We start from the raw sequence: 27,690 nt of genomic DNA on the forward strand, positions 1-27,690 counted from the left end.
TTTAAAATAGTTTTGAAATTAAAAGAAATATATTTAATATCTTGCATAGTTAAATATTCTTACCTTTCATCGTAATGTGGTATGATTTTATTTTTTATATCTGAAAATAAAATTGGACCCTTAATTAAATCTACCTACATGATATTAAAGTTTAATATGCAAAGTGTAAGGATTGAATAAATATTTCCAAGCTAATTTAAATCGATTACAATATTTCTTACTACATATATGTAATTACCGATATGGATATCAGAAAATTTTACTTTTTTAAAAGCATCGTCGGTAGTTTCAGATGTATTTTCTTGGATGACGTCTTCATCTGTTTTTATTTCATGAATTTTTATATTATCATCGCTTTTTGACTCTTTTTCTTTGACGTTTGTCGGTTGCTTTTCGATAGCATGGTCCTTTGCCGATGCATCATTTTCTATTTTCGTTTCGTTTAATTCGTCATACGTTTCACTTTCTACGTCTATGATTGAAATCTTCTCAACAGATTCGGCATTACTAAGATTTTCGTTTGTAACAGGCATAATATCGTCAAAACTATTGAAATTTTTTCTTAAAATCGTGTCTATAATGGTGTCGATTAAGGATGCGGTAAATTTTTCTAAACTTATTTCATTCTCTGAATCGCCAGCAGTGGCTTGATCAATAAGATTAGATAAAATCAAAGCGACCATTTCGCCGTTTCCTTTTATTTCATCTGATTGATTTTTATTGATTATCTCTTCATTAATCTCAGGAATAGCAATACTCGATATTTCATTTAATAGTTCTCTTATGTCATCGTGAATACTACCTTCATCTTGAATACCAGAAGTTAGACTAGATTTTTTAGTAGAAACCGATATGTAGCTATTGCTTCTTGAACTAATATTGTTTTCCACTAGTGATATACTTTCAGATTTACAGGTGTCCTAAAATAAAATAAAAGTTCATTTGAATTTCTTTTGATTTAAATGAAAATTACTAAGCATTATCAATTGTTTTGAGCTCTTACCGCAACTGCGTCCAAAATGTCGTCTATTATATCCCATATGTGTCCTTCCAACTCTTCTAATTCTAAAATTATTATCAGAGAACAGTTCATAAAGGAATATTACATAAACTTAAAAAATATTATAATATGTATAAGTATCGATGAAAAGATTATTTTTTTATTATTCACCTTGATAATCATCCAACATGAGCTTCATCGAAGATTCTTCTAAGATAGACGTTATCCAAATTGTTACCTGTTCAATTCAATTCAAGTAAATGATCTAAATTTTTGAAGTGAAACTTCTTTAGGTATTTCTAGAGTAAAATCTCAAGGTGGCGTCATGGCAATACCGTAACGTCATGGAGTAAGGCGACGATTGTGGTGTCTTTGAATCTTGTTCTTGTTAAAGAAGTTTCACTTCTGACACATGTGCTCGACACACACTCTTTTTTAAATGATAAAAGATTACTTTTAGTGGTAGGTATATTTTTATTGTACCTTATCTGCTATTTCATTTTGTATTTTATGGTTAATCACTTTTGTTCTATTTTTTTTACGTAAAATTTTAGAGATCTCGGTATTTATAATTTCCGAAAGTTTTTGTAATCTGAAAATTCATTAAATGATTAATTTTGAATCTGTATTTTTTAAGCCTTATGTATGTGTTTAAATATCGTACATACTCAGGATTTAATATTGTTTGAACAGGTTTTAACAATTTGTTATGAATTTCATATCCAAATAGTGCACATAGTAGTTTGGTCTTGTCATAATTTTTGTCTTTAATTTTTGTATCTTGTCCATCTCTTGTCCTGTGCCTGTGTTTTAATATTAGGTATTGCAATCATTTTTTTTTTATTTAAAAATATATGATTTTAGTTGTTGTGTCATATACCTTGTTCTCTTCCTATTTCGCGATTTAAAACAAATAATTGCATCACTAATATGAACTAGTGGTTTTTGATCCATAACGTGCTCTCGTAATCTGTCGGCCTTAAAATATTATTTCTTAATATATAGTTACATGTATTATTTAATATTTTTGTATCAAATATCAATGAACAACATTTTGCGAGGGGATATCCCTCTTTATAAATTGATGATTGTTTATACTTTGTTTATACGTTTACAGCTTCAAATTAACTGTAGGCTGTACATATCACATATTCTGAGCACATTTTGATATTACCCAAATTTGCGAATAATTTACCATGAAGTCTGGAAGCATGTTGCCTTTATGTCTCCATGTATCTAAACATTGACGTTTTGAAGGAGCAGCAAGTTCAGCTATTCTCATAGGACACCTATTTTTGTTTTTATTGCTCTTGCGATTATATTTGTTGCGTTTGCGACGAGCGCCGTGACATCGTGGAAGCGTTGAGGAACGAAATGATTTACAACACGATAGAAGGCTACGATTATTTCGGAGAGCTGATTTGGTTTCAGCCTTTCTGAAATATAGAATAAATCAATCAATCAAGTTCTCGTCAAAAAGAAATTGACGACAAAGCCTATTTATTATCTCTTTAGCTAGATTGATGTTCAAGGTGTTGCTCTGCGTTTTGATGGCTGTTGAAAAAGCGATGCATTTTAACGCAAAAATTTATTGATATTTTGGTAGACCCTAATTATTCTACACTAGCGATATTTAGGGTTATTAACAGCCAATCGCCTCTACATGGTTTCTATAGAAAATTAATACTTACTTCCGGTAAAGCTTTTTGACGGACGTTGTTTTAATATCGAAATTAACGTCTATAGGCACATGTTCTTTCATTAGAGATTTTGATGGTTTCACTTCTCTCAATTTAACACCTCTTAAAACTTCTTTGTCGATACTAATGTTACTCCAGAAATCAGTGAATTCTATGCCTTCTGTGTCAGAGTGAGCTAAAAATTGTAATCGTTTTGTTAGAACTGCATCAACTTCCGATAAATACAAACAATTAAACGAGATGATGGAATAAAGTAACAAATATTATTCGGAATCTAGAATTTGATCATGCTCTCAAATCTCTTTGCAAATAGCTGAGTGAATCAATTAATAGTTAATATCTACATATTTTAATAATTACTGACCAGAAGTTGTACCGGATGTACTAGCATAATACATGATTCTTAACTAAGTAATTTATATGAAAAACTTATTTTCTAGTATTAATTGAGTACATTGTACGAGAAATTTGGTGTGTTTGTATTAAATAAAACGAATCTGTTTGGCCATGGAGAAGATGAAGGCAATTGCATTTTCTTAATTTATGGATAATTGTTTTAAATATCTCCTTTAGTTTATTGCATTACATGTTATACTATGTTTCTAATAAAGACAGCTTGAATAACTTCTAGAAATGGATAATGGATTGTGTGTAAAAATTAAATAGCTGCATAGTAAATTTTTAGAGAAAACTTATTGCTAATCCATTGCGAACCCCCTCAGCTTGAATAACTTGCATTCCTTTAAAATTAATTTCATCGAGATAAAAACAGACGTCTGCAAAATCGAGTAAGTAAAGTTTTAGATCTTAAGATAAGTTTTGTTGATAAGGCCGCCCCGTTACACATATTAAAGCTGTAACTTTGTGATTTATTATTTGCTTTTATATTTTATAAAATAATGTGTGTAATGAAGTGTCAAATAAATAAAAATAAATTTAATTTATGGGATTCTGGCGGGAATTTGAAAAAGCGCGGTTCATAGTTTTGAAATTTAAATTAAATTAAATACAATTTCTAAATAAATAAGTGTAAATAAGTTAAAAATTAGAACATTAATATAGCGTATTCATAAAAAATGGATGGAAATGAGGGGGGCGGCGATAACCCGCCCAAATCTAAGAAGAGACCACGACATCCAGAAGATCGAGATGTTTCGGGTACTGGCGGCGGTGGTGAGAGTGACTCCTCTTTTCTACCTTTCCGTAAACCAAATTATAAAAGACTCTATCCGGACAGTAACATAAACATGCAATTCAAAGTATTTGTGGAAAGTAAAAACAAAGAAGAAAGAATAGGAAATAAAAGTCCAGTCTATTTAAATCATATATTTAGTAATATTAAAGGTGTGACGGCACTGAGGCGTATTAGCGCGAATAAAATAGTTGTGATCTTCAACCAGCACAATACGGCTAATAATTTTCTCAACCACGGCAACTTCCTGGAAAAATACAACATAAAAGCATACATTCCAGCAGCACAAATAGAAAAGACTGGTATAATCAGATTTGTACCAACTAATCTATCAAATAAAGAATTGTTTACAAAGTTAACCTCAGTATATGAAATAATTGCAGTTAGGCGTTTTATGAAAAAAGTAGGACATGAGTTAGTAGGAACACAAACTGTCAGTATCACATTTCTGACAAATTCCTTACCGGAGAACGTACAATATGATTTATTCTCATATAGAGTTTTTGATTATATTCCTCCTCTTCAACAATGTTACAAATGTTTTAAATTTAATCATTCTGCTAATATATGTAATGGCAAACAGCGGTGTTCAATCTGTTCAGGTGATCACTCATATAAAGAATGCAATAGACCAGATGAGATTTGCTGTGTGAATTGCAGTGGACCTCATTTAGCTATTTCTAAAGTATGTCCCATTAAAATGAATAAAATATTAGAGAAGAAAAATAAAATTACCTATGCTAGTGTTGCTAAGACAAAAGAAAGTACTGACTTCCCTTCTCTGCCATCACGTGGCATCCCTGTAAATAAAAATGTAAATATTGTACAAAAACCTGTAAATAAGTCTGTAAATATTAAACCTGTATTAAAGAATGTAAATATTCACGATATAAAATCACAAATCATTGGAAACAGTGATGTACTTATGGCCCTAGTACACACACTGGTCCAAATAGGCAATAAAAGTGATAACGAACCAATTACTTCTTCATTAATTAAAGATGTTCTAATTAAAAATTTGTCAACATAATGGATACACAAACTCATAGAACTCCCTCTTTACGTATTGCGCAATTCAATGTCCAAGGTGCAAATCACAAAAAACCTCTTCTTACAAAATTTTTAAATGAAAAAGATATTGATATATGTTTATTAAATGAGACATGGTTGAAAGATCATCAATCATTTCATATTCCTAATTACAATTTTTACAACAGAAATTCTAAAAATGCTCGTAATGGTGTGGGAATATTAGTTAAGGAACATTTGAAATACAACGTTTTAAATACCTCTTTTTATGAAGATATACAAAATATAGCAATAAGTTTATATACAGAAAATACTACACTATCTATTCTTTGTGTGTATTGCCCTCCCTCAAGCGGACATATAAGAATGAATAGATTGCGCAATATTATAAGAGATTTACCAAAACCTCTTTTTGTGAGTGGTGATTTCAATGCACATCATATTGCTTTTGGATGTCTATCTACTAAAGCTCGTGGTCAAAACTTGTATGATATAATTGATGAATATGATTTATGTATTTTGAATAATGGTAGCTTCACTACTGTAAATTATCCTACACGCAATCCTTCAGCAATAGATGTCAGTTTTATTAGCCCCGAATTGACCCCACTTTGTGAGTGGTCTGTGTATGATGATCCTATGGGTAGTTATCATTACCCAACCATCACAGACATTACTATGTGCATTGAAAGATACACAATCAATAAACATGTTGACAAATTTTTATATAACAAAACTGATTGGACTCATTATGCAGAAACCTCATATTCAGTCTTCCAAGACATGATAGTCAGTGCAGAGAACCCGATGAAATCTTATGAGGAGTTCTGTAATCGGCTTGATAAACTCAAAGAAATTGTGATTCCTAGATTCACCAGGACCAACTTCAGGAGTAGACCACCAGCTCCCTGGTGGAACAGCATCTGTGAACAATCTGTTATTAAATCTTATGAAGCATTGAAATTGTACAGAAATGATCCAACCATTAATAATTACATTAACTATAAAAAATTAGATGCTTTAAAAAAAAGGACTATCAAGGAGCAAAAAAGAATTAGCTGGAATAGTTTCTGTAACAGTTTCAATAGAACTACTCCCATCAGTCAAATCTGGAATCTGATTAAAAGATTTAAGAATATCAGAATTAGTAATAAGTCATATAAAGATGAATTTGTGCAACCACTACTGGATAGACTATCAGATAGCACCAATTTGACTGACCGGGTTCAATTAGACGATTATTTTAATATTAATAATGAAAATCCGCAATCACGGTTTTTATTGGATCCTTTTTCATGGTCTGAATTCCTAATGAGTTTACAATCTAGGAGAAATACTAGTCCTGGTTTAGATGGTTTTCCATATTTATTGATTAAACATCTACCTGAATCAATACAAAATTTATTTTTGAATGTTCTTAATAATCTTTGGCATAAAAAGTTAATACCAAGTTCATGGAAAACTCAATGTGTTCTACCTATACTTAAAAAAGATAAACCACCTGAACAGGCTAGTTCCTATCGTCCAATTTCACTGTCTTCATGTCTTGGAAAGATATTTGAAAACATGGTGAAAACTCGCCTTGATTGGTATGCAGAATCGAACAGTGTTATCCCTTATGTTCAATATGGATTCCGCAGAGGACGAAGTTGTGCTGACAGTTTCGTTTCTCTTATAAGTGATCTGAAAAATGCAAAAGACAAGAGATTACACACAGTTTGTGTATTTCTAGATGTGCAAGGTGCATTTGATAATGTAGATCCTGGCATACTGGTGAAGGTTTTAAGCAATGCAGGTGTACCTGGACAATTGTGTAAATGGATTTATGATTTTCTTAATAATAGAATATTATATGTTAAGCATAACAATATCTTACATGGACCCAAAACTGTCTCAAAGGGTACTATGCAGGGTGCAACTTTATCACCCTTATTATATAATTTGTATACTTGTGAGATATGTAAATATGTAAATACTAAAAATGTAAATATACTTCAGTTTGCAGACGATTTAGCATTGTACAGTTCAGATGTGAATTTAACCGTAGCCATTAGTAATGTTAACATTGCTCTAAGGCAGTTGAGTAATTACTATCACCACAAATTAAATTTAAAAATAAATGTTGCTAAAAGTAGTGTAATGATATTTGGTAAGGATTCACCACTAATCAATGTTGTTTTTAATGGTGAAATTATTCCAAGAGTAATGTCCCACAAATTCTTAGGTATCGTAATTGATCACAAGCTTTCATTTGAAGAACATATTAAACATATATCTAGAAATGCATTAAATGGTGTTAACATTTTGAGATGTCTAGCAGGTGTAGCATGGGGTGCTGATCCCAAAATACTTTCAATTTTATATAAATCCATAGTCAGAAGTCATTTTGATTATAGTTCCTTGGCATATTTAAATAGCACTCATACTCATAAACTGGATATAATACAGAACAAAGCTTTGAGGATCATATCAGGGGCAATGTGTTCGACTCCCATAAGGGCCATGGAAGTTGAAACAAATATTATGCCTCTGTTATTGAGACGAATCAAACTTGCAAAAAGATACTGTTTAAAACTACTATCATCAAATAATCTCCTTATTATAAATAAAATCACCTCACCTCATTTAATAAGCACAGATGGTCCACTGACTTCACCTAATGATCTGCTAAAAGGTATATGCCCAACTTTGTGCCATATTTTCCTGGAAATAAAATCTCAATGTTCAAATATCAAAAAACAATCTCACTGGTCATGTTACACTCATTCATTCAATAGTATTATACATCCAATGTCAATTTTATCTAGGACAATTGATAACAACTCTGATTTTCTAGCATTCTTAGAAGAGAACCAAAACTATTATACAGTCTACACTGATGGTAGTAAAGGTACAGGTTATGTGAGAAGTGCAGTGTATGATCCCCAAAGGGGTACTGCTCAAAGCTTTGTTCTACATCAACAGTGCTCTATTTATACAGCAGAGGCATATGCAGTTTTTGAAGCTTTAAGATTGATTAGTTGTGTAAATAATTGTAAATATTTTCTAATCTTAACAGATTCTTTAAGTCTTATAAATAGTCTGAAACTTGTAAATCTTAATTTTAAAAGTAATTATATTATCTATTTTATTAAGGATTTTGTATGGCGCTTACATAATAAAGGAGCTACAGTTGCCTTTATGTGGGTTCCCTCACATAAAGGTATTTTGGGTAATGAAATAGCGGACAAAACTGCTTATGTAGGGGTCGATGCTATTGACGTCAGAAATGTGGTACATGTTCCTATGACTGATTATTATTATGATGTAAATGTTTCATTAAATAGTATATGGTTAGAATTCTGGAAGGAGGATCAGAAATTTAAAGGAAAATGGTATGGAAATATTCAAGAGGATTTACAGAGAAGACCGTGGTATGATGAGCTGGATGTAGCTAGTCGTGAGTTTATCACCACAATCAATAGACTAAGATTTGGCCACAATAAAACACCCTCACACCTTGCAAGACTGAACATAATTAATAGCAATATATGCACTTTTTGTAATGAGAGGATCGCCGATATGAACCATATTTTTTTCAACTGTCAAAACCATATGTTCATATTTCATAGACTAGTATTGGCAAGTGAAATAGTAGAAGCACAGACTAATAATAATATGTAGAAGTAAGTGATTCCTCCCGCCGCCAGTTGAGTGATTTATTGAAAAACAAGAAGTGTTATAGGGCATTGTACAGATACATTAAAGGCACTGTCGGAGCGATCTGATTACTGACAAGGGAATGAAAAATATCTCGAACATTATTGATAAATAAATAAGAATTGGCTTAAAGGTCTAGTAACCAGGCCATTAAATATTCAAAAAAAAAAAAAAATTTAATTTATTAGAGCAAAGGAGCAAAGGATATAATTTTATGTTGGCAATACTATGACGACCTCAACCTCAACAGATGTCATTCTGTGATGTCATATGTCACTTGTTGCGAAAAGTCAACGCAATGTCAACGTCACTTTGTTGTTGATAAATTGAAAGGTTCGTAATTCGTATCAAAATACAAACATGATGATATAGTCAATGATTCATTGTGATTTGTGCGCGATTCATTCAATAATTGTATGTGGATACGACTGCACGTAGTATTTCCAGTGAATTTGTCTGTTAAAATTTGATATTGGCGAAATATCAGACTTAAATGTGCGCTTTTTCCTTCTGAATTACATTGTTTAAATTTCAACACAACAATCAAGTTCAATACCCTTTACATCGAGTACTGTTACGCTAAGTTACATTATTTTATTTTGTACAACAGCGAGTTTTAAAACAAAGAATATATTTCCAAGATGTGGTCGCATTTGGAACGTGGCAGCTCACCTGTGGATTGGTGTGAATCGAATTATTCCATTACACCTATGATAGCAGAATTTGTTAATACGGTATGTTTATTTTTAACTTTTTTTTGGCTTATGGGCCTGAGTTTATTTTAATGCGCCGTATTTATATTTGAGCTCAAAACCTTATATGCTCGTGTTTTGACGTAGAACTTGTTTATTATGAATAATTCAATCTGTGGTATGATAAAAAATACAATAATTTATTAACATAATTAAATAAATGTTTTAATTTCAGGTTAGCAATGTACTGTTCTTTTTATTTCCGCCAGTATTGATACACCTTTTCCAAGGATATGCCAAATTTTTCAATCCAGCTATTAATATTTTGTGGGTGCTATTGATGGTTGTTGGAATAAGTTCAGCATATTTCCATGCAACTCTAAGTTTAGTGGGTAAGTATCAAGTGTTACTTAATTATTAAACCATGTACAGATTATCAATACTCATATTTTTAATAATAAAGGGTCAAAATCCTTGGACCTTTTTTTGCATAAAACACATTATTATGTATTCTTACTTTGTATGTTTATTTTTTATATTTATTATGTTTTTAAGGACAATTGCTGGACGAACTTGCAATATTATGGGTGTTCATGGCTGCATTTGCAATGTTTTTACCGAAGCGATATTTCCCAAAATTTTTAGGTGGCAACAGGTGAGTTGTTTAAAGTGAAAATATTATGTTAAGTAAATATAATATTATGTATAGGTATATTATGTTAAGTGATATTATATACATAAACTATATTGCTTTTCTTTTAAATTTGTAACTAAATTTATATGAATGTTTACTAGATACTTATTTAGATAAGCAACATGATTTTTTAGTGTCCTTGTTACTCCTGATATCACAAATCAAATCATTTATTTGTTATGGTCAATAATATACCTACAATACTTGGTCATGGTTGAAGACATCTTTTTTTTATTAATCACGTAATTACGAATTATAATTAGCACACCATGGTATGAGTACTACTCTTATTTAATTAATGTTTTACAAACATCAATTGATTTATACAGTTTAGGAAATAAATTTAATAAATTTCTTTTAGTTTTGAAATTTTACTTTAGACCTGTTTTGACAGTTATGCTATAAGATTTTAAACATTCTTCATGACTTCAAGACATTAGTGGCCCCAATAAATAATAACAACAACACAATTTTTAAAACCATTCTATCATGTCCTTTTGGATATTGGGCCTCAGCTACACGCATCTTAATAAATTACGTTCCTTTAGTCGAAATATGATATCTTCGAAAACTACGTTATCGTAATATGTATAACTAATTCGTATAATAAAACTGTCTGTTGTCGGGGTTTAACGCAAAATATACTGGGCGAATATTGATGAGTTTTTTTTTGGTATACAAACAGACTATTTACTTATTTGATATCGGCAACATATTATATCGGTAACATAATATACCTATATCCGTGTATTTTGTTAATCGATAAACCGATTGACGTGATTTCATAGGAAATTTTTTGGTCCTATTATACGATTAGATTAGGGTACCTACCTCCTACCCCAAAATGTCGCTGATTTCAATTTGTAGAGTATTAAAATAAAAATCTAATCTCTGTTTAAAGTTACATAATGTTGCTTGATATAATATTATATGATCATAGAATACAATGATATTAATTCTTAATATACTATTATAAAGGCGAAAGTTTGTAAGGATATATAGATGTATGGATGTATGGATGTTTGTTACTCTTTCACGTAAAAACTACTGAACCGATTACAATGAAATTTAGCACACATATAGAGTGTAACTTGGATTAACACATAGGATAGGTTTTATCCCGGAAATCCCACGGGAACGGGAACTATGCGGGTTTTCCTTTGAAAACGCGGGCAAAGCCGCGGGCGGAAATCTAGTGTGTTTAATAATTCTGATGAACGATTCTTTATGCGCGCTGCATGAATCAACCCAACATGTAAAAGCTTTAAACCGTTGAAATAACACGTGCAAAGGTTAAATAAGAATGAAATATGTATCTGACATTAAGTATACCTACTTGTTTATCTTAAACTAGTTATCCGCCCGCGGCTTCGCCCGCGTTTTCAAAGAAAAACCCGTTCCCGTAGGATTTCCGGGATAAAACCTATCCTATGTCCTTTCTCGAGTATCAAAATATCTCTATACCAAATTTCATGCAAATTGGTTCAGTAGTTAAGGCGTGATTGAGTAACAGACAGACAGAGTTACTTTCGCATTTATAATATTAGTATGGATTCGCGCTCGATGAAGTTAACAATTTTTTAGAACAAAATATGTCACGTAATTATTATTTAGAAGACTTAATTACGAAAGTAGTTTAAGTAATATTATGTTATTAAAAATATGAATTTTGTTTCGATATGGATTTAATCTTCATACTTAATAATTTGAAATATTTATGGAAAATTTAACACTAAGTAAGAAGGTAACGGATATTAAATGTTCAAGGTTAACACAATTACGCTTGAATATAGTACCTAGTATTTATAATAATTAATTAAAATGATTTTAATAACTTAATCGTAATCCATCCATCATACCTACTCCACGATTTCCTTTTATTTTCGCATACTTAATAATTACCTATAATATTATACCTAGGCAGTAATCATATCATAGTAGCATCTGTTTCTGAAGAGTAGAATAAGTAGTATAGAAACATCAAACATTCGCACAATTACAAGCTCGAAAGAAACAAGGGTTTGTTGTAAACAAAGTGAGTAGGTACTACAAGGGCGTATTCTTATCACGATAAAGAGCTCTAAGTGCGTTGAGTGCAAATGTACTGTGATAGAATAACATGTGCCATTTGATTTGACGTCCTTTGAATTGGGTAATGGCCTACAATGAGGCTCGTGGCTGATAAGATATGGTCATTCTGTACGGCCTTTGATGCCAAGCGTGAGAAGAATTGGTAATAGCCATAGAAATCTAAATAACAAGACACATAGAAGTGCTGTAATGTCATAATTAGTATGAAAACCACTGTCGCCAAAATCCACACATTTAAAACGATATCTAGACAGTTCACACAAGTAAACTATGCCTTTTATTGGACAGCTTCATTTTAATGAAAACTAACATAAATAATAAACTTCGCATTTTAATATGTACCCTAACTCACGACTTTACGGTTTATTTTAATATAACATCCCTAGGTACGTAAGATGTTTTGTTTCCTTTTGCTTAGAAACTTCAAATACGAAAAAGTTCGGCTACTCGACAACAGAGGGCGTTAATTTTTGATAGAAATAACTTTTAACCTCAACACATAGAAATAAGGTTGAAATTTCATTAACGTTCATTCAACGCTTTAGTGATGTAAGACTTCATCAGCCTTGTTATCGATAGTTAAGTGATAGTTAACAAATAAGAAATATATAGTTGTTGATTTTAATACAGTGGTAGGCTCATCTCGTGGGCCCACGGCAGACTGTACATATAGGTATAAGAAATAAAAACATGTTATGTACTTAAATATTTATTTATCTATATATACAAATAATAAAACAGTGTCTGTACATTATATATTTAAAAAAATGGAGGGGGTTTAGAAACTGAGAGTTTAAATTTGAAAATCTCGAACACCTGATGCAGAACCGCGCCAGACCACCAAAAATTATAAGAGTTATAACAATTACTTAATGTACGTCTTTTTGTTGAGACATTGAAATCATCTTCTTTGAAATGTTTTGAACATATCCTACTATAGCCTGTAGGGAACCAATTTCTTTTCCCAGTCGCGGATATCCATTCGTCCATAATGTCAGGACGGCGTTGTGGAAATCTACAAAGAATATATTTAACATAAAATAGTTTTGTCAACCTAAGCGAAGAATGTCCTTTACATTATGGCATTATTGTATATTTAATTAATGTGATTCTCTATCGACAGTAAAATTGTCCGAAAATGATTGTATCGATGTACTTAGTTTAAAAAGTTATATATCAGTTATAAAAATAAAATAGAATTCAAATTAAAATATAATCTAATTATTCCATCAGTCGTCATATTACGCAAAAAAACATCGTATTACGATATCGAAAAATTTTAACACATCACATCACTAGCTTGCGACTATTTACTCTTTATCGTTAACAATGCAGTACATTGCTTCTTGTAATTGTCATTTGATAACATCTGGCAGTTATAACAACCGACCTGTCAGATGTTGACAATAGTAAAAGGCAATGTATAGCTAAACGTGATGAGAGGAACGGTTGACTGTGTCATTCGTATTGCTTGTAAATATTGTTTAATTTTAAGGAAAAACGGCAATATTTATAAACAAAAATACTTGCCGGTGAAATGTTATTCCTTTATTAGTATAATTACAATTTATGGAAGAATTTCCGCACTGGGAAATGCTGCAACACACCATGTTTACTCACGCACGTGTCAGAAACAACTGAACAAGCGACCACCAAGCGACGAACAGACTTGTGGAATGGTAACCACCTGAGCGGCGACAATGTCACGCGCGCTTACGACTTCTAGTGTCTTGTTATTTAGATTTCTATGGTAATAGCCGAATAAACGAACGTCATAGACTAGCTTCTACAACGACTTACATCTGTGGTGATAGTTATAATATCTCAAATGTATTTTATCTAGTAGTAGGGGAGGCCAAGAGGGGATTTTGGGATTTACTCGAGCGCGTCAGATTACTATAAGGGACGGTACCTTGGCAATTCATTAGTACATACCTCTAGTCAATATGAGCAGTTATGGTTGGTGGGTGCGCTCAGGGGCCCCGCTGGAAAATTTGAATAATCCTTGAGCTCGAATCGTCAGATTAGCGAAATGGGGACTTCTTATATTGTAATTAACCCCCCCATATATTAATCTGACGCGCTCGAATAATATTACTTTAATTTTGTACCCTTTCTTCATAGCGTTAAATCGCCACTTAAATCGTCAGATTTAGAGCTAGCGCGCACCACGACTTTCTGCAGCGTGATTATTTTATCGCAGAAATACAACGTATGAGTTACTATGACAATGCGCGCACATGCGATTAAATAATCACAGCGATTTTAAAATTGTGATTTGTCACATTTTGCTGCGACTGCTCGCGACGCGATTGTCGCGAAAATCAAATGCAGAATATGAAATTGTATGGTACCGCGCGCACTGCGATAATAAAATCGCACACTCGGGCCCGGCCGGCACTTCACTTGTCTTTCGTCTGTCCAACAGTAAACATCGTAGTTATATAGGTAGGTACTGTTTGGTAAACATGAACTCAGTAATCTGTCAAAAGTTTGAATTTATTTATTTAACACTTTATTGTGCAAGAAACAAACTATAACTAAGTACATAAAGGTTACAATAATAAAAAAAAGCGCAATGGGCGGCCTTTTGGCGGAATTTTCATTCTATAATAGCCAAAGAATTTTTTGGGATACATCCGAAGTTCATTGTATTTCTGATAAAAGAAAACATTGACAATTCTATCTGCTGTAAAAGGATGAGTCCAATATTGACGAATTTTCTTTTTTTTTTCTTATCCTCCGAAGTAGTAAATAAAGACAAGCAACTTGTACGAAATCAATGATGAAGTGAGTAATGATCACTATTAAATTATCGCTGTGCGCGCACCGTACTCTCTGCGATTTTCTACAGCGCGATTTTGAAATCGTGTCGCAAAAATTAAAATCGTGGTGCGCGCTTGGCCTAACGTATACTTTTTTTCAGTGACGTCCTGGAGCATGCAAAATATCAATATCTAACGCGCTTGAGTATTTCCAAGCCAATTCTTTTCTTTTTTAAATTAAAAAAAATCAAAAAACCCTTCCCCACCGCTAAAAGTGAAAACATTATAGGACCTTTTTTTCTCGCTATGGTCTAATCTACCAATTCTAATAGGTTCCCGTGACGCTCGAGTAAATCCACATTTAGCATCCTGGGCTCCCCTTCTATAGGTAATAACAAATAAATTGAGTTTTGAGTTTGAGTTTAAATACTTCAAGAAAGGTAACTCGAGTTCGAATCAAATCTGGATCTGGACCTAAAGAGTAAAGAGCCCAAAAACATAGCAGGCGCTACGCCAGAATTTAAATAAATAGACCGTTTGGTTTACCTAAGGGTTTACCCAATTATAATTATGATGTAACACACAAAAAAATTCCCTTATTGAAATCGATTTCACTTTCTCACGCGTCGATTACAATAAAGGAATTTTTTGCTTGACGCTCCGATATTTATGAACTTATTAAATGATACAATTTAGCATTTAATAATATTCAAAAAAAATAATTTCTTTACATGGCTAATGTGGTAGCAGGGACCACGAATCACTATTACGAAATCACGAATCAATATTACAATATGTCTCATGATTAACTTTTTTTTTTCAATTATATTATGCATTGGGTGCACATAAAAGGACATATTGAACCGATGTTTGCGTGGCGGGAAGTGACGTCGTCATTCTCCTAACATATTATATAATCGGGAAAAAGTTAAAAAAGAGATCCTAGAAGATTTCCCTAAATTTTAGGGAAATCTTCGCAAACATATCAAGATGAGGTTTAAGGATGTTTCCCTGAACTATTATAATGATTTACTTATTATTATTTAAAACAACATGTTTGATACGATATTGAGTCGTTATAGTCGTGTTTCATTGTGGATTAACCTTGAAAAAAAAAACTTTGTTATGAAGAATGACCATGTTTACATTTACGATCTTACCATTTATTTGTGTTACTTATAACCGTAATTCAGCAAAGTATGAAATAAAATTTATTAAATAATTTAAAGTTCGTTGTTAAGGTACACTATCGTGGAATAAAGATGAATGGAATGAAGAATGACAAAACAATAAAATTTTCCTTAACAAAATAAATGTCTACTTATATATTTAGATTCAGATTTTAAAGAATAAATTTTATTTTGTTTTATTTCATTCTTCCTCCATGTTTTGTCACTGAAAAGTAACTTCTCAAATATTTATATTTTTCTGTACTGCGTAGGAATAAAATATTTGTTATTGAACCAAGAAATCATTTGAATTAGTCCATTGAATAAAAAGTTCTAGAGTGCGTGAGTTAGTAACGTAAGATGTTTCTTCGGAAACATGTCAAGAGTCCCTAGGTAATAAACATACTAAAACCCCGGGACACTAGGAGGAGCCCCGGAGTGGGGGGAGGGGGGAAATGGGTCCATTTTTTCATTTTTCGCTTAAATCTCAAAAACGGTACATGTTAGAGAAAAACTTTCAAGGAAAAGTTGAAAGGCCATAAAGTTATCTACAAGTTGTACCTAAATCATTTTTTCCTATATCCTACCGTTTCTGAGTTATACGCAGTAAAAAATGATTTTGGCTCAAACAATTTCCCCATACTACACATCAATCGATCAAAAAATATTTATTTCTTCCAAAAAACTCAAATGTGCAACTTGTGACCGGTACTGATAGATTGCTCTTAATTAGGTCTATAATTGGTAAAATAAACACATTCCTCCGTGGAAGCCTTTAGGAGGAATCGATTGTCAAAATGTTATATTAGGGCAGTTTGAGTTACTGAACTTGATCTTTTTATTTTTTTCTTCCAAAAAAACTCAAAAGTGCAACTTGTGACCGGTACAGATAGATTGCTCATAATTAGGTCTATCATTGATAAAAATACCAGATTCCACCGCGGAGGCGTTTACGGGTAATTGAATTTTATTAGGGTAGTTACGATACTTGAACTTTTTATTTTTTTTCTTCCAAAAAACTCAAAAGTGCAACTTGTGACCGGTACTATTAGATTTCTCTTAATTAGGTCTATAATTGGTAAAATAAACACATTCCTCCATGGAAGCCTTTGGGAGGAATCGATTGTCAAAATATTATATTAGGGTAGTTTGAGTTGCTGAACTTGATCTTTTTATTTTTTTTCTTCCAAAAAACTCAAAAGTGCAACTTGTGACCGGTACTGATAGATTGCTCTTAATTAGGTCTATAATTGGTAAAATAAACACATTCCTCCGTGGAAGCCTTTAGGAGGAATCGATTGTCAAAATGTTATATTAGGGCAGTTTGAGTTACTGTTCTAAACTTTTTATTTTTTTTCTTCCAAAAAACTCAAAAGTGCAACTTGTGACCGGTACAGATAGATTGCTCATAATTAGGTCTATCATTGATAAAAATACTAGATTCCACCACGGAGGCGTTTACGGGGAATTGAATTGTATTAGGGTAGTTATGATACTTGAACTTTTTATTTTTTTTCTTCTAAAAAACTGAAAAGTGCAACTTGTGACCGGTACCGATAGATTGCTCATAATTAGATCTATCATTGATAAAAATACCAGATTCCACCACGGAGGCGTTTACGGGGAATTGAATTTTATTAGGACAGTTAGTTAAAAAGTTCAAGTATCGTAACTACCCTAATAAAATTCAATACCTCCTAAACGCCTCCATGGTGGAATCTGGTTTTTTATCAATGATAGACCTAATTATGAGCAATCTATCGGTACCGGTCCCAAGTTGCACTTTTGAGTTTTTTGAAAGAAAAAAATAAAAAGTTCGAGTATCGTAACTACCCTAATCAAATTCAATTCCCCGTAAACGCCTCCGTGGTGGAATCTAGTATTTTTATCAATGATAGACCTAATTATGAGCAAATCTATCTGTACCGGTCACAAGTTGCACTTTTCAGTTTTTTAGAAGAAAAAAATAAAAAGATCAAGTTCAGTAACTCAAACTGCCATAATATAATATTTTGACAATCGATTCCTTCTAAAGGCTTCCATGGAGGAATGTGTTTATTTTACCAATTATAGACCTAATTAAGAGCAATCTATCAGTACCGGTCACAAGTTGCACATTTGAGTTTTTTGGAAGAAATAAATATTTTTTGATCGATTGATGTGTAGTATGGGGAAATTGTTTGAGCCAAAATCATTTTTTACTGCGTATAACTCAGAAACGGTAGGATATAGGAAAAAATGATTTATGTACAACTTGTAGATAACTTTATGGCCTTTCAACTTTTCCTTGAAAGTTTTTCTCTAACACGTACCGTTTTTGAGATTTAAGCGAAAAATGAAAAAATGGACACATTTCCCCCCTCCCCCCACTCCGGGGCTCCTCCTAGTGTCCCGGGGTTTTAGTATGTTTATTACCTAGGGACTCTTGACATGTTTCCGAAGAAACATCTTACGTTACTAACTCACGCACTCTAGACCCCCCTTGGAGGGACTCATTCAATGGACTAAATACCAAAATACCTCATTGATTTTGCGAGTTTATCGAACAATAACTACCTACATAATTATTTTATGTAAGTGAATGTACGTTACGAGTGATAATAATCAAGGCCCCATAGAATGTTTTTTCTTTTACTTAGAATTGCGTTTTATGCATTGTTAGTAAAAATAAGTAAGTATATTCAATTGTAATATGGGCTTAATAGACTGGGGTAGAAGCCTTTGAAAATAATGAAAAGATAAAAAAAATCGCAGTCGGATGAAACCCATTAGAAAAGGAGGGGAATATGATAAAAATGTAAGGAAAAATAAATTACGGTCAATCCGAGTTCGGGAAGCGGGAGGGGGGAGCTTTTAAGAGAAAAAAATGGTTTCTCTCGATTTCCGACAAAACTACAAGTCCTATAGAAAAAAGTTCAATGGCAAAGTTGTAGGTAATTAAAAGTTCTACAACTTTTGTATTCACAATTTTTTCACATAACCTAAAAATTTAGGTGAAAAATTCAAAAAACCAAGTTTTTGGTCTTTTATTTCTATCTACTTCAAAATTTATTTTTTTTCTACGAAATTTGGTGGAAACTTACTTTATTATGTCCCAAATACACTGTAATTTATTTGATTGAAAATATTTATTTTTTCGCCTTATTTTGAATTAATACCAAAAAAACAACCTAATTTTCAATCGAAAAGTCACCCGTCAAAATATCAGCTTTTTTCAAAAACTTGGGGTGCCTTTTATTCATTGAAATCTCTACTTTCATATAGTGTAAAAAAAATAAACACCACCATAGTAAATATTCTCAGGAAATGCATACAAACAGTCTGAAAATTAGCTTTTACTAAATCAGGCACACTTCTCGAACTACCTGAAATGTTTTTATCGACATCATTTTGCTTTTGAATATGCTGTAAAATATTGAACTTAGAACAGATAATTATTTTTCTTTTGAAATATTACCGAAAAGCAGATACAAGAGAAGATATAGAGTTCAAGAATTGTGCCTGATTTAGTAAAAGCTAATTTTCAGACTGTTTGTATGCATTTCCTGAGAACATTTACTATGGTGGTGTTTATTTTTTTTACACCATATGAAAGTAAAGATTTCAATGAATAAAAGGCACCCCAAGTTTTTGGAAAAAACTGATATTTTGACGGGTGACTTTTCGATTGAAAATTAGGTTGTTTTTTTGGTATTAATTCAAAATAAGGCGAAAAAATAAATATTTTCAATCAAATAAATTACAGTGTATTTGGGACATAATAAAGTAAGTTTCCACCAAATTTCGTAGAAAAAAATAAATTTTGAAGTAGATAGAAATAAAAGACCAAAAACTTGGTTTTTTGAATTTTTCACCTAAATTTTTAGGTTATGTGAAAAAATTGTGAATACAAAAGTTGTAGAACTTTTAATTACCTACAACTTTGCCATTGAACTTTTTTCTATAGGACTTGTAGTTTTGTCGGAAATCGAGAGAAACCATTTTTTTCTCTTAAAAGCTCCCCCCTCCCGCTTCCCGAACTCGGATTGACCGTAATTTATTTTTCCTTACATTTTTATCATATTCCCCTCCTTTTCTAATGGGTTTCATCCGACTGCGATTTTTTTTTGTTTCAAAAATTATCTACTCTAGTCTATAAATGTAATGAAACCTTTTTTATATAAGAATAAGCAAGAAACGTCCGAAAGTACCTAGTTAAAGTACAAACCAATAGGTAGGTACCTATTGCATTCATTAATGAATTATGTAGTTAAAAAAAATTAACGACCTGTGTCTAATGTACTACTTCGGTTAACTCATCATAATAATACACTATTCTTGTTAGTATACCAAGAATATTTCACCCGTATGATGCCACTTAATTAAATCATATAAATTGCATCCATTACCTAATATTAGTTGCTAACGTTGTATACCTACTGGGTTACAAAATGACCTACTTTAAAACATTGTGACTTAGTCTTAATACGTTTTGCGGTTTATACCCGTCGGAATAGGTTAAGAGCACCTAATCTTGTAAGCAGTAAAATTAAACTGACATAATATCTGTTTTTACTTTATAAACAAGCGGTAAAATGAACTTCTATTACTTTCATTTTAGAAATGGTTGAATCTAAACCTTTTAAAAATGTTTTTTTAAATATTTATTAATAATGAAACTGTTAACATCACAGTATTCAGTATTGTACACTGTACATATACAGCTGTTTACATCCGCAATGGTGTTTTAGTGTAGTATACAGTATGAAATATAAGAGAAAAAACTCTCGATTGTTTGCATTCATGTGAGGAATAAAATTGTATTATTTTAAGGGTGAATGCCCTTAAAATAATACAATTTTATTTATATACAAAAATGTTATTTATTTTCAGGAGAGTGCTAGCATTCTATTCTAGCATTTTCTCTGTGTTGTCGACGGGATTTCTTGTGATGCACCCGAAAGCAAACGCCTTTGCTCTAATGACCCTAGCGTTACCTTCCCTGGGATTCTTATGTAAAGAGTTAAAAAGGTTAGTGTATTTTATGTTTTAGAAAAATGTACATAGTTATAATTAATATTTGCAGGGTTACCAATGTTACCATGATGTCTTGAAGCAGTATTACTTCCAGTGTAGGATAGTGATGTCGTTAGACGACATTTGGATGGCAATTTTGTTATTTGTTCTCTGTTATTTTTCCACTCTAGAATTTATTAATACCTACTGCATTAAGACATCATGGCAATCCCTGGGCAATGAATATTGGGTACCTAATTAAAAATGCTTTGAATAGGAAGTAGGAATTCTTTTAATATTACATCTGTTTTGTTTCCATCGACGACGATTGACGACAACGACGACACATATTTATTAAATAATAATTCACAAACTTGAAATCATAATTTTCGAAATTACCCTACATTTTCATAATATGTAGTAATGATATAATACTAAGTTGCGTGTAGCAATACACGTAAGTGCTAGAGCTAAACCGATTAAGAATGAATGTGTGCGTGTATAAACTTTGTTCATTAAAAATAAGGCGATTAATTGTTGCTTTATCTATTTAGAAACAAAGACGTTTTTTATTTAATTTATGCGTGCAATAAACAGATACATTTTAAGCTATGCAACGTTTTGTAACTATGTATTAACAGCTATTTATTTGCAGTCTATACAATTTTTTTTTATAATCAATAGACAAACATTTGACCACAACCCCGTCTTTAATGGCCAATGGGAACAGGGAATCGGCGTTGTGTCAGGTCATGTCCTACATAAACATTGTTAAATACAATAAACATGCTACAGGTTTAAACAACTGAATACGAAAGACTGATTTATGAAAGAAGTATTGAACAACTTGATGCAATGTTTTCTATTTTTTAAATTTCTTGGGCCCATATTTGTTTGAAAAATATATTTAAAAAAATACGACACTCCTAATTTTCTCAATCGTTCCAGAGTAAAATGCGCGCGTGTTTACCGCCTCGGCTTACGTTGTGTTGCCGTCAGCCTCCTCGCCATGTTCTGTTGGATCATCGACCGAATGTTCTGCGATGCGTGGCTTTACATCGATTTCCCATACATGCATGGCGCTTGGCACATACTTATATTCATTGCCAGTTATACAGCCCTTGTGCTATTTGCGTATTTCAATGTATCCGAAGAGAGGCCGGAACAAAAGCCCCAGTTGCGGTATTGGCCGATTAACGATTTTGAGTTGGGTGTGCCGTACATAACTATTAAACATCCTTGCAAGGAAGACGATAATTTGGCCATTTAATTTAGTACTGACACAAGAAAGGTATCTGGGATTTGGGACATAATAACTCTATTTATTTATATGGAACATGCCTGATAAAGTCGTTGATTTTTTTTCTTGCTTTGTATAAAGCAACTGATTGTAATGTGATTGTTTAAATTGATTAGCCAGTCCATGCGTATACAGCGACTTACCATACTTAAACTGTAATTTATTTTTAATGTATTTTCTATTTTTGCTGCCTACATAAAATTAATCTCATTGTAGGTAGTTCCTATTTAAATAGAGTTGTAACGTATTTTTGTAATTATTTATGTATTTAGTGCCAATCTGTGATGTTTAGATTAAAAGAATTTAAATTGAGTGCAATGAGTAATTTTAAGAGTGACAAAGCGTGTACCTTTTAATTATTTAGGGTTTTTTTAAAGTTGTCAAGTTTTAACAATACATTTATATTTAATTCGTGTATAATATAATATATATTGTTCCTAATTATTAATGCTTGTATTTAAAAACTATTTTTAGCTGTTAGTTCCAGCTGGTAAATTTATATCTTTATTTTTTACATCGTAAATGACATGAAGTATTAGCTTGAAAAGCAGCTGTTTAGTATTGTGATGGTTCTACTAAGTCTGCATAGTTTTACATACATATAGTTATATATTATGCGTTAAATTATAATTTAGTGTGATTAAAAGCAATGTGTTAGAATTTCAACTGATAGAAATAAGATCTGTTTTTTCAATTGTATTCTATTTAATTTGATTATTTTTATGTGTCGTTTTTCTTTAAAATACTTAATAATCTTTGATGGAAATCTCTGATTATTTAAATAGTGTTTATGTGATACACATGCATTAATTGAAACGCATTTGACAATTATGTGCACTATTAATATATTTTAAAAATTATCAATAAGACAACAATGTAAAATAAGATACCTACTTACTTAATAAAATTTTATAGTTTGCTATTAATCAAATTCGTTTTTAATTTCTCCTCAATATATGGAAACATAGCTTTTAATTTATCTTTTTGTTACGACTAAAATAAAATACATTAAGTATTTTTATTAAAATTTATTTATAAGTCAGATTCAATATAACATCTAACATCGTACATAAGGAAGCTATTGGTACTTAATATATTGTGTTCATATGAATAACAAGTGTAACTTGTACCAGATAAATAATTTTGGCAAGAACAAGCTTCTAAACATTACTGTGCGCGTAACAAATCCCTTGATTATCGCGAGTTATCCATAAGAATAATAAGTAGGATTCAAAAATATATAATTATATTTTTTACCTTAATTGTAAAAATATATGCTAGGTTATCTGGCAACACTTAAGCTAATATGAAATGGAATGGTCCCATAGGATATAAAAATAATAGATTCAATTTCCTTCCAAGTTTGCAGCACGTCTAATCAGAGTCTGATGAGACATGGTTGTGGTTTCCAGGGTGTAAGCTAGAGGAGTCGAATTTCTTGCGCGGGAAAGTAGTCCCTCCGCGGTATACAACATGGTTCTTTTCCGTTTCCAATATTTTCACCTCATGCAAAAGCAGTGGTTTCGGCATCACCTTCTGAAGTTGATCCCATATGAAAATAGCCAAGTTTTCAGTGGTGCTCACCTGCAAATCACAAAAGATAGTATGTAGATCCTATTTATTAATAGGATGTTGTTATTTATTATATGTTGGATGAACATTACTTGTTTACATTGAAAAGCTATAAAAACTTTACATCTCTTCAAGGCAGCCATACAAATGATACAATAATAAACAGATTATCTAACCTACCTGAATTAAATTGATTTGTAATATAAATATAGCGAGCAATTGAATAATAATTACATAAGGGGATGCTTCTGTTGTTTTACTGCTGTTAGCAACTCATTATTCATAGAACAATTGCATAAGATGAAGGAGATAAAAATATATTACAAATATTTCACCAATTTAAAATATGGAATTTTTATTATACATGATTCACATACTTTAATAAATCGTTAACTAATTATACAAGGTATTAGCAAAAATTCAGTCTACCCATTAGACTTAATAATCTACATAGATTACATAACGATATAATATAGAAGTAACAGACCAATCAATAGTTAGGAGAATATGATTGTAATTAAAATAACTGCGTTTTAAGCTACATACACCAAAAAATGTTTTCTAAAATTTTTGTCTGTCTGTTTCTCTGTTTGTTTCAGCTAACCTCTAGAACAACTGGACCAATTTTGACAAGACTTTCACTGACAGTAGCTAAATAGGGAGTAAAGGCTCGTGTTATGGTATCACAACGACCTATGCCATAGATCGGCACGCGGGCTTTTGTTTAATATTATATTTTTATAGGCACAATGATCGAAACAATAGTGTGCTTTGTACTTTTCACTATAGCGAACAAAATAATAGCAATATATCTTACCACAGCCTTAAAATAAGGTACATCTTGGTCTAGATTTTTGTGATCCAATGGATCCATGATAGCTTGTTGCATGTACTGTTTCAGGTCATGCACATTCATCACCATCCCTGTCTGCTGGTCCACTGGTCCTTTTACCGTAACAAGTACTAAAAACAAATAAATTAATAAATACCTTATAAAACTAATATCTATCTGCCAGTTATGTTAATTCATTGTAATATTAGATAATAGAAATTCTGAATCTATCAAGATGAATATCTGGTAATAGGTTATGTATTTTATTAATGATTTTAGTCTTTAAAATATAAATTAACTTTCAAATAAATTATATTGATAGTGTCAACCAGCTTCATTGTTCACACAGCACATAAGAAGAATTATAATCAGTGTTTTACACAATTTATTGTTGTGCATAAATTAATTTATTGCATGTCTTGGTTTATTAAACATATGCCTTGCATGATAAATTATAAATAATGAGTTTTAATTAAGAATGAGATAAATAACTGTTTACGAAAAATTGTTGATAATGAAATATAATATTTTTCAACTTATCCATATACCGATGTTGAAAAAAAAAGAGTAAATACAAATTAAATTTTAAAATATTATTTTCCGTTGATTGAATAATAACATATAAAATATTAATAATAATCCTCCTCATGAATGTATTGTAATAAATGTATGAGTATATAGAACATTGTCTATCAATCAGAAATTATTCTTGTGCAACCAACCATGTAAATGTTTATAGAAAGTTACTTGAGTATTCACAATTAACCAATGCAGCAAGTTTCATGTAATAACACTAACTGCAACTATGTATCAATTCTAAATAATTATAAATTAACTTACCAACATAGTTGTGACCATGCCCATTTGGATTATTACATTTTCCATACAGCTTCTTATTTTCTTCATCGCTTAAAAAAGGGCTAAAAGCAGATAAAAGGTTAAAGATAAAGAATTGCGGATATATTATTATTGTTAAAACTTATTGGTCACAATTATTATCTATTTCTTACTCAACATATTATTATACAGTTATACTATAACAAACTAGTGGACGATAACTGAACGATAACACTACTTGAGATTTTTTTTTTATCTTAATTATTATTAAACTAATGACAAATAAATTACATTTCACAATATTTAATAATATAATCTTTTCACTTACCTATGCAATCGGTGGCAGGAACTGAAAGTTTCTCTTCTGGTTATTGATACGATGGGTAAAGCAGACATAATTAATATTGAACGATACGAAATCTGTTTAAAAAAAATTGCAATATACTTATTTCTCGTAATAGTTTTAAAATTTAAAAGTTAAAATTTAAACGTTACGCGTTCTAGATTAAAAAGCGACATACAACATCAATTAATGAAGAACGCCGAATGACTGAGTTCACAGATTAAGTATTATAGACCGGGATCCCTCGCCCTTTTTCGTAAGTGATTACTAACAAGCTAAATTTTCGTCAGTAGCTTCATTTTGACGAGACGCCCAACATTAGCTAGTACAAAAATTTCGTAAGTGGTAGCTAACAGGGGTAATGAGAACATAATTTGTTGATTTAGTGGTTATCAAAAATTCATTACTAACTGGTTTTTTTATTTATAATTCTTATAATAATAATCTAAATTAGCCGAAAAAATATTTGTCCTACAAAATGCTAGGTTTGATCAACGAGGTCCCATTTTTGCAACATGTACTATTTACGAGGTCATGAAAAATTATTACTAACCAGCTGATTTTTTTTTTGTTGGTTAGTTAATAATTATATAATTTAACGCCCACATTGTCCTACACATTACGTGGAACGTTTTTCTAGTCCGACACTCTTAGGTTGTAGTACAAATACTAGATGTAAAAATAATTAGTATCAAGTTGAAACTTCGTGAGTAGCTTCGTTTCAATGAGACGCCCAAGAATTTCCTTTACGAAAATGCTCGATTGTGGTAGCTAACAGGGGTAATGAGGACATAATTTGTTGATTTAGTGGTTATCAAAAATTCATTACTAACTGGTTTTTTTATTTATAATTCTTATAATAATAATCTAAATTAGCCGAAAAAATATTTGTCCTACAAAATGCTAGGTTTGATCAACGAGGTCCCATTTTTGCAACATGTACTATTTACGAGGTCATGAAAAATTATTACTAACCAGCTGATTTTTTTTTTGTTGGTTAGTTAATAATTATATAATTTAACGCCCACATTGTCCTACAAATTGCATGGTATATTTTGCTGATCCTCCAATGGAATTTGAAATTCATAACAATAAAAATCTATTCATTCTGTACATTTTTCTATTGGAGTTTAGTTATATTAGTACGCATGCGCGCGATGCTGCGTACTGTGTTTAGTTACTCCATGCTGAAGCCGACTATAACCGTGCTGTTTTTTTCTGCTGACCACGTGTTGGACGCTCTGAAACATCAACCACACAACCACTAGACGCCTAATGTTAGCTTGTATGTACTAAGTTCAATCTGTCAACAACTTGAGGTATGGTGAAGCGGGGCGCTGCATTCTCATTGGCTAATTCAAGGTCACCAAATGTCCTAGAGATGAGACATAGTAAATTTGTATATCGATATCTTTATCGATATATTTTGTATTCACATACTTTATCGATATAGGTATTTTGTATACACATACTTTATCATTGGAAATTGAATACGATGTTAATACATATTAATAAAAATAAGGCCAGCGTGAGTCGGACTCGCGACACTGAGGGTTCCGTACGTGAAAAAGTATTAAAAAAAAATATTATAGGATATGATCCTTCCAGTTTGCCACCAACAAAACAAGAATTGTTGCAACAAATTAAAAGAACGGTATTCATCAGCAATGTATGGTGTAATGCACACATGCGGTGCCCCACAGATAAAGTACCTGAAAATTATGGATGGACAATAATTGATGGTAAATACGAGTATTATTGGTTTGATGGTCCTCAAAGC

General features: G+C 31.6%; 5 protein-coding genes and 1 long non-coding RNA gene across 7 annotated transcripts; 2 read left to right on the top strand and 4 right to left on the bottom strand.

The window, feature by feature from the left end:
- Positions 1-79: 79 nt before the first annotated feature.
- LOC149907938 (uncharacterized) lies at positions 80-1,506 on the bottom strand. Its single transcript, XM_090103060.1, has 4 exons — positions 1,172-1,506; positions 1,004-1,065; positions 264-920; positions 80-100 (listed from the first exon to the last, which is right to left on the bottom strand). Exons 1-4 carry the CDS (start codon positions 1,197-1,199, stop codon positions 95-97), a joined length of 753 nt encoding a protein of 250 aa, XP_089959186.1. The 5' UTR covers positions 1,200-1,506; the 3' UTR covers positions 80-94.
- Positions 1,235-2,308, bottom strand: LOC149907939 (uncharacterized). Its single transcript, XM_090102608.1, has 4 exons — positions 2,196-2,308; positions 1,881-1,978; positions 1,669-1,803; positions 1,235-1,238 (listed from the first exon to the last, which is right to left on the bottom strand). Exons 1-4 carry the CDS (start codon positions 2,280-2,282, stop codon positions 1,235-1,237), a joined length of 324 nt encoding a protein of 107 aa, XP_089958734.1. The 5' UTR covers positions 2,283-2,308.
- A 1,345-nt stretch (positions 2,309-3,653) lies between these two features.
- Positions 3,654-5,056, top strand: LOC149907940 (uncharacterized). Its single transcript, XM_090103061.1, has one exon. It carries the CDS (start codon positions 3,777-3,779, stop codon positions 4,920-4,922), a length of 1,146 nt encoding a protein of 381 aa, XP_089959187.1. The 5' UTR covers positions 3,654-3,776; the 3' UTR covers positions 4,923-5,056.
- Positions 5,057-5,861: 805 nt separating this feature from the next.
- On the bottom strand, positions 5,862-8,562 carry LOC149907941 (uncharacterized). Its single transcript, XR_016456813.1, has 3 exons — positions 8,420-8,562; positions 7,542-7,624; positions 5,862-6,604 (listed from the first exon to the last, which is right to left on the bottom strand). It is a non-coding gene; the product is annotated as an uncharacterized LOC149907941 (long non-coding RNA).
- A 372-nt stretch (positions 8,563-8,934) lies between these two features.
- On the top strand, positions 8,935-23,220 carry bwa (alkaline ceramidase). Of its 2 annotated transcripts, none has more exons than XM_090103064.1 (6): positions 8,935-8,953; positions 9,231-9,354; positions 9,548-9,704; positions 9,868-9,967; positions 20,904-21,041; positions 21,975-23,220. In XM_090103064.1, the coding sequence occupies exons 2-6, from the start codon at positions 9,262-9,264 to the stop codon at positions 22,294-22,296; spliced, it is 810 nt and encodes a 269-aa protein (XP_089959190.1). In that variant the 5' UTR covers positions 8,935-8,953; positions 9,231-9,261; the 3' UTR covers positions 22,297-23,220. The 2 variants fall into 2 exon arrangements, with proteins under 2 accessions (XP_089959190.1, XP_089959189.1); XM_090103063.1 differs by lacking the exon at positions 8,935-8,953 and adding an exon at positions 9,016-9,034.
- A 119-nt stretch (positions 23,221-23,339) lies between these two features.
- On the bottom strand, positions 23,340-26,115 carry pr (6-pyruvoyl tetrahydrobiopterin synthase purple). The gene is made up of 4 exons (XM_090103065.1): positions 25,896-26,115; positions 25,571-25,650; positions 24,716-24,861; positions 23,340-23,910 (listed from the first exon to the last, which is right to left on the bottom strand). Exons 1-4 carry the CDS (start codon positions 25,961-25,963, stop codon positions 23,701-23,703), a joined length of 504 nt encoding a protein of 167 aa, XP_089959191.1. The 5' UTR covers positions 25,964-26,115; the 3' UTR covers positions 23,340-23,700.
- Between the last annotated feature and the right edge of the window lie 1,575 nt (positions 26,116-27,690).

The sequence above is a fragment of the Colias eurytheme genome, chromosome 6, assembly GCF_061535395.1.
Source record: "Colias eurytheme isolate Ceu_HAF_F1 chromosome 6, ilColEury1 Martin Lab GWU primary, whole genome shotgun sequence".
Classification (NCBI taxonomy): Eukaryota; Metazoa; Arthropoda; class Insecta; order Lepidoptera; family Pieridae; genus Colias; species Colias eurytheme.